The sequence below is a fragment of the Lactuca sativa genome, chromosome 7 (genome assembly GCF_002870075.4).
Source record: "Lactuca sativa cultivar Salinas chromosome 7, Lsat_Salinas_v11, whole genome shotgun sequence".
NCBI lineage: Eukaryota > Viridiplantae > Streptophyta > Magnoliopsida > Asterales > Asteraceae > Lactuca > Lactuca sativa.
In genome coordinates, this window is record NC_056629.2 from 24,927,474 (window position 1) to 24,945,047 (window position 17,574).

At 33.5% G+C, this 17,574-nt stretch overlaps 1 protein-coding gene across 1 annotated transcript; it reads right to left on the minus strand.

Moving 5' to 3' along the window:
* Window positions 1–7,967: 7,967 nt before the first annotated feature.
* LOC111906952 (receptor-like serine/threonine-protein kinase SD1-8) lies at window positions 7,968–15,149 on the minus strand. Its single transcript, XM_023902739.3, has 7 exons — window positions 13,842–15,149; window positions 10,716–10,889; window positions 10,371–10,564; window positions 9,606–9,816; window positions 9,279–9,516; window positions 9,053–9,203; window positions 7,968–8,379 (listed from the first exon to the last, which is right to left on the minus strand). Exons 1-7 carry the CDS (start codon window positions 15,139–15,141, stop codon window positions 8,071–8,073), a joined length of 2,577 nt encoding a protein of 858 aa, XP_023758507.1. The 5' UTR covers window positions 15,142–15,149; the 3' UTR covers window positions 7,968–8,070.
* Between the last annotated feature and the right edge of the window lie 2,425 nt (window positions 15,150–17,574).

Here is a 17,574-nt window from a genome sequence, read left to right on the forward strand (position 1 = left end):
AAGATATCATATGGACAAAGACATGGAATATAATCATTCTCATTGTCCAACAATTTGTTTCCCGATTTCTGATTTGTATGACAAGGAACTTAATTGAACTCATCAACTCAGTCCTGACCGGGCCCGACACGTAAGTCAACAAAAAATCATCGAGGGGCCCAAGATATCGCTTTTCCTGTTAAGGCAAAAGGAGCAGATAAATTTTGACTTATATGCTTATACTATTTACTCATTAAATCATACACAACAATACGTTTTATAACATGAAGTTATTGATGCGTTTACACATTATCAATGCAAAACCAACTCGTAAACAACAACTCATATATCTCAGTTTAAAGATTATACGATATTACCGTCTCACAATTACTCGTTATAAATTCCATGAAGTAATTCAAATGAGCGTGGGTTTAATCCAATACACAAATCCTATTTCAGGAGTACTCATGAACGTTGCAACAAACGTTTGCTATGTCTAAGCACTTAGACAATCTACAAGCCAATTCATGAAAGTCTTACCTCATTACTTACTTCCAAAGTATGATCGACTGTGGATAATTTGAATAATCCAATTATTCAGGAAGTAAAACATGCAAAAGTGAAACACAAAATAAACAACTGAGAAAAGATAGTAAACTTTACTCATAAATAAATCTTCCATTACTTAATCATCAAATGTCAGTTACATTTATAATGTTATAACTTTCTAAAATATCCATCTAATCACTAAAACTAATATCGTCCTTCAGACCAATGCTCCTCGCATGCTGAACATGCTTAATCCTACTTAGACCCTTTGTGAGGGGATCCGCATGATTCTCTTTTGACGATACCTCGTTGACGACGAGGAGTCCTTCTTCTACCCGATGTCTGATGAAGTGGTATTTTCTATTGATATGTTTGGATCTGCCATGATCCCTTGGTTTCTTGGTTAAGACAACCGCTCCTTCATTATCTTAGAAAATCTCCATGGGCTCCTTTATGGCTGGTACAACTCCAGGGTCTCCAATGAAGTTCTTCAACCATATAGCCTCCTTTGACGCTTAATGTGACATCCCCAAATTTCACGACCAGAAAACACTGATTTTTTTTATGCTTTGTTTTAAAATCAGAGTAATTGTTTAAAGAAAATTGGTGTGGAATTTGTTCCCAAAACAAAACGTGATAAGAATTTATAAAAACATTTCTTTAAAGAAATGTCTTTTCATTAAATAACAAAATCTTGGGATGTCATGTTCCGCTACAGACCAAAAGCATAAACAATATAAAATAGACCTTACAATAGTTATTTATAACTACTGATCTCTAATCCAAAATCTCTCATCATGTCAACCAATTTATGCTTTTGTGTCACTACCTATGATACAAAGAAAACTGAGTGGATCAGGTTTGGAAAACCTTGTGAGTACATAAGGATTTCAATCCCACAATGTTATAACATATATATATATATATATATATATATATATATATATATATATATATATATATATATAATTTAGAATTCGCACAATATAAAATTTTCTCTCTCTCTCTCTCTCTCTCTCTCTCTCTCTATATATATATATATATATATATATATATATATATATATATATATATATATCCATACCCCTGGACCTCAAATTCTAACTCTTACTCTCGAATCTAACCCATGTTCTCGAGTCCATAATTGTGCCCATTCCATACTCCCGGATAAGGGACAATTGGTCCATGTCTAAATCCATACTCCCGGACTAATGACATATTCTATGTCCTGTCCATACTCCCGGATTAAGGACAACTGACTATATCTTAATCCATACTCCCGGATTAATGACAATTAACTAAGTCCAATCTATACTCTCGGACTAGGGACGAATAACTATGTCTAATCCATGCTTCCAGATCAATGACATATTTTAAAGTTATATTCTCCGTATATATCTCGCTCGTACTCAGAAAGAGATACTACCCCATAACCATTATAACAAACCTTAGGTTTACCCTTTAACCCAAGTTATCATAAAAAAATCAGGTATGTTCTTTAACACATAATTCCGACATCATCAAATAACTCACAAAACATATACTTAATATAATCAAATATTACTTGTATTAAAATCATGTTCATAAAAGGGACTATGCACTCACATGATAAGACGATGCTCGGACAACACTACGACTCTTAAAATAATAATCTTTCATGAAACTGGGATATCTTCCAAAAATCGGGCTTCTCGCGGGCAGAGTTTCGGCTCGACAACTCTATTTCTCAGGATCTTCGGGGCTTCGGAACTTGCTTCGGGTGTCGGGATGATACCGGGGTTTCGAGGGTATATTTTTCACGTAAAACGATAGAATAAGAAGTGAGAGGAAAGAAATGAGCAGCAAAACTCGGCAGCCCTTGAATTCTATTTATAGGGGCTGATCCCTGCGATTATGTTGGGCGTAACTTCAAAGTACGTTGGGCGTACTCCCTCTACAAGCAGTACGTTGGGCGTACTAAGCAAATTAGACCAAATGTGTCACTGCTTACGGACCCGGGGCACTTGAGTGGTGGAGTAGGGCGACGTGGACCAACCCAGACCATGAACCATGAGTACACTGGGCGTACTCCGCATTTCCAAACTTCAAAAATTCGTATATTTCGCATACGAGCTCTGTTTTTTACATTCTTTATATCCACACATAGGTGAGACTATGCTCTACAACTTTCATTTAGACTCCGTCGGATAATTTTGACTTTATTTTTATATTTTTAACAGGCTGGGACAGGAAAAGTCCGTTAAAAATTCATAACTCCTCCATCCAACGTCCGATTTCGTCTGTCTTTTTACCGGTGCACTACTATTAACGAGATCTTGGATTCTCGTTTAGATTGTTTCGGCTAGAAATCATTCGATCTCATATTCGAACTTTGGGCTGCATACCGCTATGTTGATACTTCGAAAAATCATTACTTCCTCATACAAAGTCAGATTTAGACGTTCTTTTTATGCACACTCTCGGTTTAACGTATTCTACGACATTCGTTTAGATTACTAATCGTAAATTCACTATTTACGTCACGTATTTTTGTATCGATTCTGTCACGAAACTTCGACAGGTCATAACTTCTTCGTTATAACTCGGATTTCGTTCTTCATATATATCTGGAATCCTTGTCACGACCACTACAACCTAGTTAAGATTATTCATTTTAAATAATCTTTTATCAAAAAGTCACTTTTGATTCTTATCGTCCCTAAATTGACTAGCCCGGATCTACGGGCATTACACTTCATGCATAGCTATATACTCCACTTCGCACGTTGAATCAGCTATGGTCTCCTGCTTGGAACTTTTCCAAGTAAATTCTCCTCCATTAAGGGTAAACACCCAACCTAACTGAGAACAGAAGTTATCTCGGTCGGTTTGAAAGTTGGCGTCACTATACCCTGTCACTCTCAAGTCATCACTGCCACCAAGTACAAGGACCCAATCCTTAGCACTTCGTAAATACTTAAGAATGTTCTTAACTACTTTCTAGTGAGCTTTACCCGATTTCCCTTGATATAAACTTACCATGCTCAACGCAAAAGCCACATCAGGGCGATTACATGTCATAGCGTACATGATCGAGCCAACGGCGGAAGCATGTGGCACTCGAATCATTTTCGCTATCTCTGCATCAATACTCAGACTCTGAGTCTTAATCAGTTTGGTATTGCTCTAGATAGGTAACTCCCTTTTCTAGGAATTCTCCATGCTAAAACGTTTTAGCACCTTCTCTAAGTAAGTACTTTGACTAAGTCCAATTAGTCTTCTACTCCTATTTCTCAAAATCCTTATCCCTAGAATATAAGCAGCTTCCCCTAGATCCTTCATAGCGAAACACTTTCCAAGCCAGTACTTAACCTCCTGGAATGTTGGAACGTCGTTTCCTATGATTAGTATGTCATCAACATACAATACTAGAAAGCTAACTATACTCCCACTAGCTTTGACATATACACAAGACTCATCCTCACTTCTAGAGAAACCAAACTCTTTGACATTCGCATCGAAGCAAAGATTCCATCTGCGAGATGCTTGCTTCAATCCATAAATGGATTTCTCAAGTTTCCACACTGTATTGGGGTATTTAGCATCTATAAAACCTTCTGGCTGACACATGTAAACATCTTCAGTCAACTTCCCATTAAGGAAAGCGGTTTTGACATCCATCTGCCAGATTTCATAATCATGAAATGCAACTATGGCTAACATAACCCTAATAGACTTGATCTTGGCTACTGGTGAGAAGGTCTCAACATAGTCAACCCCTGGGGTTTGAGTAAAGCCTTTCACAACTAGTCGTGCCTTGAACGTGTGCACCTTTCCATCCATGTTGGTCTTCTTCTTGAAGATCCATTTGCACCCAATAACTCCACCCACACATCATTGTATGACCCATGTGTTGCTTCCATACCGTCCTCGCGAGCCTCCTCCACCTTGATCCCGGTCAGATCCTTCCTTACTCTTATCCTAAGCATTAAGGACAATGCTTAATTTTAATCTTAGGGTGAGGTGTTCTTTATCTTTTATGTTTTTATTGCATTTAGGTTGTATATAGTTGCATTTAGAGTAAGTCATTTAGGTTATTCATAAAAATTGCATAAAAATTCAAAAATATTGCATATTTTCTTTCTTTCTTTTCTAATTTTCATATTTTTTAGATGCATTCTAGTTTAAGTTCATGAATTTTTTTTTCTCTTGTCTTCTCATCCCTACAGGTACCATAGCGCCGAGTCATAAGTATTGAATCATAGATTGGTCCTGGGTCTTGATATGGAATTCCTTGTATTGGATAAATGGGACACGTTTTTAGCCTCACAGACCACTTTGAGACCGCTTGTGTGGGGGTCAGATGCAGGTAGCTTGATTGGGTCTAGGTGCGGAGGGATGTGGTTGGTCAAACCGATGTGTGCGAGCAAAGATTAGCCCGGTAAGGTATTTTGAAGACATTGAAGACTCACATCTTGGTTTTGGGGGGAGTACCCCTTAGTACTCCTGAGTCTTGTCCGAGCCTTGCTTAGTTAGATTCTCACCACCTTTTTAGGATAGGTCATCATTTTTCTAGGGCTCTAGAGTAGATAGTTATATATATTTTGTTTATCACACCTTGCATTGAGGTGCTTGATGAACTTTGAAGTTAGTCCCCCAATTCACATCTTTTCGGACCAAGTTTTTTCGGTAACACCCATTTTTGAGTCATATCCCACCCTTGTTAGTTGATCTTGGCACATTATCAATGATCATTAGGTGTTCATGTTAGCCTCCATCCTATGTTACATGGTGAAATTCCTTAGACCTTCTAAGAAGAAAACACAAAAAAATGAAGAAAGTGTAAAAGTGAAGACAAAAAGAAACAATGAAAAAGATTAAAGAAAAGCAACAAACACAAAGAAGAAAAAAAATGAAGAAAGAGAGCAACACAAAAAGAAGAACAAGAATCCAAGCTCAAGACTATCTTATTTTAAAAAAAAAGATCGAGTTGCAAAGAAGGTTGAAGACCAAATAACAGAAGTTCAAGATTGAAGATTTAAGTTGTTAGGTTTAGGTTTAGGATGAGTAGATTTTTTTATTATTTTATTTTATTTTATTTTTGATTTTTTGGTGAGAAAAGGTCATGACGATGAGACGGTAGACTGTAAAGGACAATACAAGGGAGAAACCTCTGAAATCGGATGTTTGCCCGGAGGCTGCGCTGCAAAACCCTATTTCGTACTATACACTTTAGTCTGACAAATGTAGGAATCATAGTGTGTGAAGAGGCGTCTTTCCTTCTTGCACTATGGTCTACATTGATGATTTAAAGTGCCTCTATTGGGCACATCCTCTGTTTCCTTTGTCTTGCACACCGCAACTACATCCATCCGTGACCTATTCGCCCATCAAGTGGTTGAGAATGTGGTCTATGATTCTAAAGAGGGGAAAATTTTGAAGATGTATATGGTCCATGACCGACTGATTATGACCATGTTGACTGATGTTAAAAAAGTTCTATGGTATCTTTCTCTTTCCTTTTTAGTTTAGCTCATCCCGAGCTCATTTTAGTCTTGTTCTAACTTGAGGACAAGTTAGGGTTAAGCTTGGGGAGATTTGATAGCTTATTTTATTTTCTTATTTTTATTGGTTTATTTTAGATTTTTAGATCTTTTTATCATTATTGCATTGTATTTTATTTATATTTTTTTATTATGGATCATACCGAATACTTTTTATGTTGCATGAGGTAATTTGTAGGCTTTTGGAGCTTGTTACGGTTTTAGTTTAGCTTGGAAATGGGCTTTGTGGGCTTCCGAGGCATTATTGGGCTTTGTGGATCCATTAAAGGAAATTTGGGCTTAAAAGGCTAAAGACTTGGATGGAGTAGACTTGTAAAGATAGATCATGGATTGTTAATTTGCGCTTGGAGCATCCATATTTGAAGCTAAAAGATGATTGGTTAATTTGAATCATGTGGGATATGGAGGGGACCAAGGGAATCTTTGGTAGTGGGATGGTTAATGGAAGAAAAATGAGCCAATTGCATTCTAGCAGAACTTGCGCGGGTGGAATTTCCGTCACGCGAGTACACGCGCAACTACCCAGTTTTGGGCATTTTGGTCATTTGGCTTGCCATTACCTTGGGGGATCAGATCTATCAGCCATAACTTCGATTTTACACCATTGGAGACCAAGAGAAGGCGATTTTGAAGCTCAAGACTCATTTCTTTTCATCTTTCCAAGTTATTGGTAGTTTCTTTATGCAATTAGACTTTTGTGATTGTTTTTCTATTGCCATGTGTGGCTAAACTCTCTATTTTGGTAGACCTTCGCTAAAACCTTTGAATGTTTGTGGGTTTTTGAAGGATTTATGCTTATTTATCATTTGTCTTATTTCTATCATTCTAGTTCATATCTCATATGCTTGTTTAATGCTTTGATCATGAGCTTGGTACTTTAATAAGCAATTGTTAGTTTATTTCTTTGGTTTGGCATTGAATCATTGAATTTTACTTAGAACAAGGGCTTTATGATAGTAGAAATCATCTCTAGCTTATGAATCATAATTCCTTTTTGGATGTGTAAGCATTGACATCCTCTAGGCATTGGGTATTTCTTCATTCTTAAGGCTAATCAACTTCTTGGGTTCAATTGCTTTAATTGGATCTTTGATTTTGATTAAAAAGGTGTGTTGTGGGCTTCCCTAACCTCCATACTACCTATGAGAAATCTTGGCATATCATGTTTCATGATTGCTATAACCAATTTGGGATGAATGATAAGCTTCATATTAAATCCCAATGATAAACACACAAATGTTCATTGTATTGAATTGCCTTGGTTTACCAATTCACTCCAATATTTGAGTATCTCATCGCCTTGCTTAATTGCAAGTTTTCTAGTTATTCAAGTCTTTTAGTTTTCAATCAATCATAACACCCCCCTTTTAGTTTAATTGTAGTTAATTAGTTTATTTACACTAGTTCTTTTAGATTGCATTGGTGATTGAATACAACAATTTCCCCGATGATTGATACCCCTTTTTACCATTATATTACGTTTTATTTGCAAACAAATGGTGTAATTTGCTTGGTGGACTTGACATCCCATCACAATTAATAACTTACTTCTTCATATGCTAGGGTCTTCTTGAATCTACAAAGGATCCTAACTATCAAAGTACACTACAAAGGAGATCATAGACTGTATCAGAATCAATGAAGCAAAATTACAAGAGTTTGAAGTTGGTAAAATAAGTACATATGGAGCTTGATATGTTTGTGGTATGCTTTCTCATTCTTCATGTTATGTAATATGCATCACTTATGGTGTTTAATCTATTAACTATTTATTGTTATGCTTGTTACATGATATATGAATAGATAGTCAAATTATAATTGATGGAGTCCCTGAAACTCATTCATTTTGGGATGAGGAAAGGATAGATGAGAAGAGCATGGATATGGAAAAAATAACATAATCTCCACTTTCTTGTAATAAGATATTTAATAAAGCAAAAGTAATAAAGAAATAGAATAAACTGTTGTACAAATGTAGATTGTTCCTAACCTACTTTCACTATCTACCATGTAATATTGATACTGTGATTTCGTTTATGCTCCTTAAATCATCTTGTATTCTTGAAAATTCCGTTTCAGTGTTCCTTTTTCTAATAAAGAATCCAGGATATTTTGGTAGTGATATTTGTGCGATTTCACTAGACAGTAGCAACAATATATTTGACATGTTAGGTCTATCTTCTGGATGTTCTTGAACACATAACAATCCAATTTGTATGCATCTTAATACTTCGTTCTCAAAAATATTGGCCCTGATAGATTCATCTAGTAGTTCTAAAGCCTTGCCTTCATTCCATAACGTCCATGTCTAAAATCGTTGTAATCGTTACATATGAGATAATATCAAGAAATGATTAGAATTTCTTAATCTATCATAGTTAAGGTATGTTTGATATGATGAAATAAAATTAACAAAGCAATGGAATGAACAATGTAATTTAATGAGTCGTTATATTATATTATCATGTTTATTAGTTTAAACGAAAGCAACAAATTATTAGAAAATTAATATTAACAAATTAAAAATATATGAAAGAAAAAATTACATACGAACATATTTCATAACATTTGAATATATAATAAATATTTCAAACAGTGGAAAGTAATTAATCTTTAAAAGCTTGTTTATAAAAATAAAACAAAATCAAAATTGAGTATAATGAAAGTAAAGTAAAATTATAATCAAAATCGATTCTTAATCTTTATAAAATAACAAAAGTTAACTTAGTTAAAGTTTTGATTTTTTTTTAAATATTACTGAATTTTATAAAGTAGTTATATTTTATTCCATTAAAAAGGAAATGGCAAGAACAGATCTCCCCAAAATGAAAATTGCCTAAAGAGAAATAATCACAATCATCATAGAAAGCGCAGATTCATTTGTACATGAGGATAAACAAAGAAGATCTATTTATTGCCACATAATGCTTCATTTTATTCCCTTTGTATTACTATAACTCAAACACTATCTTAATACTTACTTGTCTAAGAAGGTTGTGTTGACTACTTGTATAACATGATCCGGTGTTCTTTTTACCGCTTATTATCTCGAGAACCAAAACTCCAAAACTGAACACATCTGATTTTGTTGAAAAATGTCCATCCATTGCATATTCAGGTGACATATAACCGCTGCAAGAAATTTTAGAAATATAATAAGTCTAAAACTATAATGATATTAGTTTGCATAAATAGATTGTTACTTACTATGTTCCAACCACTTTCTTTGTTTTCGCTACATTTTGATCACCCCCAAAAATCCGTGCCATACCAAAATCAGATATCTTCGCGTTCATTTGTCTATCGAGCAAAATATTACTAGCTTTTAGATCCCGGTGAATGACCTTAAATCTTGAATCTTGATGAAGATAAAGAATCCCTCGAGCAATCCCACATATGATCTCGAGTCTGATTTTCCAACTGAGTGTCACATTTTTCTCTTTGTCTATAATTATTTCAAAAGACACCTTAGATTTGAATAAAAAATATGTATCGAATGAAAAAAAAAAAATATAAAGCCTGTGAAAAATTTACCAAAAAGGAACATATCGAGACTTTTATTTTCCATGAACTCATAAACCAATAACTTCTCTTCGGCTTCAATGCAACAACCTAATACTCGAACAAGGTTCCGATGTTGGAGTTTTGCGATTAATTGAACCTCGTTTTTAAGTTCTTCAATCCCTTGTTCAGAAATTCTTGAGAGCCTTTTTACTGCTACAACTTCACCTTCCTTTAATGTACCCTGTATTACCAACAACAAAAATCTTCTTGATGCTCTCATGTTTATCACGACACAATAATTTAAAAAGGAAAATTAAATAACATTTTATACTCTTGATATCAATATAGGGAATGCACTATTTTTTCCGAGAACACTAGTTATACTTTTGTACCCATAATAACAATATACTTATATTTCTTCACCGATAACAACAAAATATGTATCATGAAACTTATAAAAATATACTTAATTTCTTACTCATGTTAACAAGTTAAATGCATTTCTTAGCCATAGAATAGTAGCAAAATAAGTACATCTATTTACTAATAATAACAATGCACTTGTTCTTTTTTTCCTATAATAATAATATGTAATCTAACACTAGTAAGTATTTTGTAACTTTCGTAAAATGTTGGTATAATCCGTAGATAAAAGAAAGTATGTTGTTAAGTACCTTGTCGTTATGAGTAAAATGTATAGTATGTTGTTTATATGGGTAAAAAGAGTAAAGTAATTTGCTATTTTATGCAATTTGGGGGTATTTCAATTGTTAATACGTAGAAGAGATACTTTACCTTATAAACACACCCGAATCCGCCTTGCCCAAGTTTACTTGAGTTCGAGAAGTTGTTTGTAGCCATAACAAGTGTCATAAAATCGAACAAAGGTAACTCAAGTTCATCTGTCTTTGTTTCACCATAATAATCTCTTTTATTTGGCACCACCACCCCATCTTTTAATATGAAATCTTTGACTCGTTTTTCTGGAGCTAATTTGGATCATTAAAAAAGTATACTAGTCATATGTGAATCGAGAAAACAACCTGTTTTGACCTTAGAAATCTTTAAGTGTTAATGTGATTTTAAATTATTTTGTATGTTAATTTAATGATATTTATACTCCTCAAAGTTAAAAATTACCTGGTATATCTGACTCTAGTTTTTTCAACCTTTGTAGTTTCTTCCTCATCAAGTGAAAGAGTATAATTAGAAATATCAGCACCACACAAGAACCGATGGTAATGCCGACAAGTTTGACAACTTTGTTGTTGCTGCTGGAGCTATTTTTAGAACTTTTAGTCATCGGTGATTCGCCTACAGTGAATAGATTCGTACTTAGTGATATTTGAAATTGTAAAATCCAAGGCAAATCTACAACTTTTAATACATATAATAAATTTCACAAAATTTCCAAAGTAAGTTTTTGTGTCTCCCCCAAAGTAACAAAGTCTAAATATTCTCCTACATTTTATTTTTATTTATCTTCCTACTATATCAAATGATGACAAATGTGTTAAATTAGTATTAATTTCATTAAATGTGACACATGTCAACATTTGATATGGTAGGAGAATTTGTAGAAATAAAATTTAGGAGGATATTTAATGCATGAGATACACATTAGGCTCTTCTGCTCAGAAACGAAATGTTCCTGTAAATTCTTGCTCCCGGTGGACCATTTGTATCTATATGCATCAGGATCCCGATTCATAGATCTCTTGGTTCGAGAAAAAAAAAATAAGAGGATCAAACCATCTCCTCTGACTCTTTTCCAAATTCGATAAATGTTGGTTGATCGTGAGTCCGTTTTCTTCCAAAAGAACAACGTTGGGTAAAACATGCCTAAATAAAACTTTTGACTACTGATTATATTATCAAGATGACAAATTAAAGAAACTTTTGGAATAAAAGATAGCTACTTATTTTGAAGTATGGTCATTCATGGCCTCATGGGCAAGAAAATAAACTACGGTTTGTAATATTTGTTATGCAAAACATAATCCGTTGTATTGTATTTATATGTATCGAGGTTTGGATTTGAAATGATGTTCATGCGACAAAAAATGTTTTTTTTTATTGTGAAAAAGACAATTGTTATGCTTTTTCCGAAATATAGATGAAAACAAAGTTTTTTTTTTATTAAATAACCACTACTTTCACATGCCTTCATTAGTTTTTTCAGTTTTTTTATTTATATACTATTTTTTTTTTAAAATCACTTCATTTTATCAATGAAATCTTTACTTTTCCTGTGAAAATGGTATTTGAAGATTACTACCACAATAATTAATGGTTTTCATAAAAATATAAACAATTCTGGCAGTATATAACAATATATAGTTTCTTATGTCAATCTTTTTTTTTTTCTAAAGTTTTGGTCATTTTTTTCTGGTCAAACCTACGAACTCACATGTCAAACAAAAGAATTTGAAGGCAAAACCTATATGTAATAAGTTTCTCTTCAGAAAAACAACGTTTTAAGTATTTCACAGATTTAATATTACTGATTATAGTTTTAACACATCGACCATAACATACAACGGTGTCATAATTTCTTTCATCGGTCATTTTTAATATTTAATTAATGGTTCTTTTTTTTTTTTTATTTGTGAATCAGTGATGTTGATGTTTGTTTTAATTATCACATTTAGAACAATTTTCCCAATCGCTTCGTGAAAAGACCAATTTATGATGTTGCTTAAAAGTTTAATTAACAAACTGTCTTTGTTATGCTAAGCTCATTGATGAATGGGTCGTTAAAACTGTCAAAGATTCTCACATAATTAATTACTAATTAAAAGAAGAATAAAAAAGAGAAAAAAAAATCAACGAAGCCATTCTAGAACTAGACTTTGGTTAGCTTTGATTTCTGGGATATTAAGATAAACCCTACAATATGTTGGAAATGAAGGTTTAAAAGAGCAATTTTTTTAGATGCATAAATTTGGAAACTTTTTCTATTTTCACTATTATGTTATCACATGTTTCAGTATATTCGAAATATACTTCTAAGTTTGTAATCTTTTCCGTTTTTACCATGAATATATAGATTTTTTTTTCATATTATATGTATTAATTCATATAGAATAAAACATATTTATTTATGATTTTTTTAATTAAAAAATGGAGTATATTTATGTTTTTATCCTAATTTTTTTATATTATATGTATTCATGTTGAAGTATAAATATATTTTTAAAAATATATATATATAATAAAATACTTTTATATATATATATATATATATATATATATATATATATATATATATATATATATATATATATATATAATTTTTAGATGTATATATGTTTTTTAGATGTCTAAATACATATATTAATATGTTTAGAAATATAAATATTTTTTTAGCATATACACATGTATTGTAGCAATCAAAATCGTACTTATAAAGAAGAATACCAAGAAAGAGGATCAAACTCGTTCTATAATAGTTTTTTGATTGATACATAAGTGTTTACATATTTTAATAAACTTTTTTATTTTTTTATAATCATAAAATTTAAAAATAACAATAAAAATACAAGTTTATTCTATTTTTTCTTTAAAATTAAAAATATTAACATTATTATAAGTTTAAACAATAAATTGTAATAGGACTATAAATAATAATATTATATTAAAAATGGCAAATTATATTTTTGGTCCATGTGGTTTGCACTTTGTAGATTTGGCCTAAGGGAGAGGGAGAGAGATGTGGGTCGAGGTAGCCGTTAATGGAAAACAGATGTTGTCAAGTAATGAATACATTGATGGAGGTGGAGGGATTATGTTGAACAAAAGAGTCCATTAGAGTATGACTTTTCTTTCACACTCGCTAATGATTTTAGAAATAGTTCATGAAGTTTATAGATGTTATTATATTTAGTCCAATAGCAAAAATAAATAAATTATGAGAGTCTTAAGAAAAAAAAAACCAAATGCGATGGAATTTAAAATTACAAGAACCATCCGTATCAATTTCAACACTTTGACCGAATATGTAAACGAGTACAAACCACATGGACCGAAAAATTAGTTTACTCTAATAAAAAAATTGGGACGGCTTATTAATAATATGATAAAAATAAAATTAACTAGCGACCATATGAAGAATATAGAAAATTAGTCTTCTTAATAAATTGTTGTGTTTAATTGAATTAGAATGATTGTATAAAGAATCAAAGAATCATATGACATAGTATTTTCAAAATCTTGATCGAAGGGTGTAACAAAATATAAATGTGCATTATGAAAATTGAAACATACCCAAGTTAGAAGCTGCAACTCTAACGTAAAAATCCTGTCCACCAATTTCAGAATCAGCATATCGCCTCATATCGACCAGATCCATTTCCCAAATCAGACAACCCGACCCGCCTTCAGTGACATCCATATTAGCATAAGCTGCACAAGAACATTTCTTTTTGCAAATCTCACCACACTCGCTCAAATTCTTCGTCTGATCTACAAAAGCTTTCGAACTCTCCGGCAATTTCATGTTCTTCAATGGCAGAAATCCATCCGACCCACAATCCAATTTGGAGCTCCGATTCCGAACACACCCATCCGACCCATCTCGAAAATCCCATGCTTGTTTGTTTTTCGGTTCGAATCCGGGTGTCATGCAATTGCACATCGGCGCAGTGTTTGCGTCACAAAACCCAAACGAACCACATTCACCAAACTTATCGCAATAATCATCAGGGAAAGACCAGAATACATTCCATGTTTTCGTTGTTTCAGCCCAAACGAATCTTTGAGCAATACCAGAAGAATTCATAACCACACGTGAATAAAGAGAAGCATTCAGCATTTCAAATGAATAAATTATCTCCTCGGAGTTCTCCTCAAATTCAAACTGCATTATACTCACCGTTTTCATCCCCGGTACACCGCTAAACTTTCTCCCGTTCCACGGCCCAGTCCGCCAGATTATTTTTCCGTCGTTGTTCAGTAACAAAAGCTCCCGGAATCCAATCATATTCACTTGATAAGAGTAATCACCGGTCGCCGGATCTTCGTTTGTCTTCCACGACCGGAGAACCCGATTAATTCCAGATTTCCTGTCCCACCCAAGTTTCATCCCAGGTAATTGAGTATCAGTCGGATAATCAAAGCTTTGCCAAATATAATTCTCTGGATTCTCATCGTTTTCCGGACGAAGCACAAAGTTACCGTTGTCCAAAAGCTGCGCCACCGTCTTCACCATCGGTGTAGATTGATTTGACGACCAGACTGCGGTGTCTGCTTTATCTACGAGCATCAAGTTGCCGTTGTCGATGATGGTTAGTTTCCCGGTGGATGAATTAATGGGGGTGTCTCTGTTAGCTACCCAAACAATCGTTCTCGGCTGAATTTGGTTATACCAAATTCCGATGTAAAAATTATTGCTTGTATTGAAGAAACCCAACTCGAAGACTTGACCATTAGAGACAAGAGTTTGATTCATGGTGAGGGGTTGTGTGGGGGTGATGGTGTCAATGGCTACAGAGAGAAAAGGGTAGAAGATGAGATAGAATATGAAGATGAAGATGAAGGCAGTGCCATGGCGATTGAGGGTTTTCATTCTTTGAAAGTTACATACACCAATATAATTTTGTTTTGTGTTTACTGATTTGGGGTAGTGGAGATTTTATGTTGGTTCTCATCTTAAAGAATTCATGGAAATGGTGGAATAAGTCTCCAGATGTTAATAGGGTATGTGTTATATTTTTTAATTCTTGAATCCAGTTTGGTAAGTTGAATTTTCTTATAGAAATGATGATTGCCTGATTATCAAGAAAAAAGTAATGGAAATCATATCTTAAGTTCGTCATAGTCATTGGGTGATTGTGGAAAACAGTGAATACGATAAAGAGTTTGATATATATTAAAGGGATAATGACTTGAGAGTTGAGAGGTAACCTACTTTACTAATTTTCATGTTTGGTTATTGAATTATTTTTAGTGTTTTATTTACCCTTAAACTTATCAAAACGTGTATATTATAACGGTTATAACCGGTTTTACATGTTTGTCTTTAATTACATTTAAAAGAAACATTACGTGGACAACATTGCTTCCCCCCTCATTAAAATAGACCATGAGCTCACATTTAATCCCTAAACTCGATTAGAACATTGTACTACTTCATTCCACAAGAATCATTGACTTAGGGCATTCATATATTGCACAGCGATGGTGATTACAAAGATTTTTAGATATGGCATATGCTAATGAAAGATAATGAATGTGTATGTGGACCACCTCAATGGACATATCTTTAACTGGATTGAGGTTGAGGAACCCGTAGAAACAAATGAAGATGAAGATTAAAACTATAAAGAAGATGAAGATTCAGTCTTTTCATATACATGTTCTGTTGACCAAGAAAAGTTGATGCTTCTTTTCCCTTTGCAGCCAACAAAACTGTAAATGACAGGTTTTTAAACATTCTTTTTCCTCCTGTACCTAGGAATGAAGATGATGAGAATGTTCTACCCTAATACCCTATACGTGATGATGTGCATGATGACAGACAACCATGGGATAAGATTAAACCAATGTTAGGTATGTGATTTTCTAATCCTACTGAGCTTAAGCATATGTTAAGTAGCTATGGAATTGCTAATGGGTATGATCTTTGGTTTGAAAAAAAATGACTATGAAAGATTGTTAGTTAAATGTTACAAAAACAACAAGTCACTATCTTGCCTCTTTATACCTTGGGCTTTCTGGACGGCTAAAGAGAAGACATTTTAGATCAAATCTCTAGTTAGTGAACATAACTATTGTAGGGTTTTTAAGCTTGGGTCAATAGGGACTTATTAGATAGATCTGAAAACATTTTATGAGTGAAATTATAGAGAAGCCAAAATGAGTTGAAGGAAGATTAAAGCTAAAGCGTCCAATAAATTCAACATAAATGTGAGTTTGGGACACTTGAGAATCATAACAAGAAAATTAGGTAATCATTCATTGTCTCAGTCACCTTGAACACCACTGGTAATAGACCTAATGTATTGAATTCCATCATATTCATGCAGATAAAGTTTTCATACTTAGAATTGCATGCGGAACGGCTAATGAATGTAACACTATTCACAATAATAAGTATTGATTAATGCATTAAAAATAAAATTTATACGTTACGTATACTTAGGTAAACATGATACTTTAAATGGATAGATTATGTTAACAATATTTTGTGAATATAAAGAACGTTGAAAACGAAGATCGTACGCAAAATATACGCCCTTTCTAAGAAAGCTAAAATCAGTAATATAACTGATTTTCCCAGAAATGAACATCATATCGATTCGTTGGGTTAGCTATACATCTTCTTAAGCCTTTTTTAACAAGTTTTTGGACTAAGACTATACTTTATTATTTGATGTCATTCTCGAAATATTTTTAACACAAAATTATAGTTGTTTTACATAAACATTTGTAACAAGAAAATCATAAATATAATTAAGTTAGAACTTTGAATACAATTGTAACCTAGTACCATCATTAATTCAAAATTTTCGATCATATTTCTGAAGTCAGCATGTTTTGTACATCTGACAGGCAAAATCAAAAAGTTGGAACATAATCGAATTTCGGGCAGGGTTATCGAGGCGACACGTGTCACATAGAGAGAGGTTCTCACCACCTCTCTCTATTTGTAAATAAGAAGCTTATCTCACACAATTTTCACCCATTCTCAATTTCTATCTACCTCTTGGTTCTCTCTCTCTCTCTCTTTCTCTAACCATCATTGACGAGAAGGTTTCGGCACTCCTTAGTGTCGTGTTGCCACTGTGCACCACCACTGCTACCTGAAGCCACCTGAGCCCCAGACCAACAGCTAAGGCTTATCAGCCTATAACTGTCGGAAACAACCACCGCCGCTAGCTGCAGTCGTCAACCACCACCAAATTACACAAAATTCGACCAGAAGGTTCTCCTCCACCCTGTTAACACTTGAAATTAGGTCTCACCTCAAACCTCCGCCTGAAAACCACTTTTGCAGCCA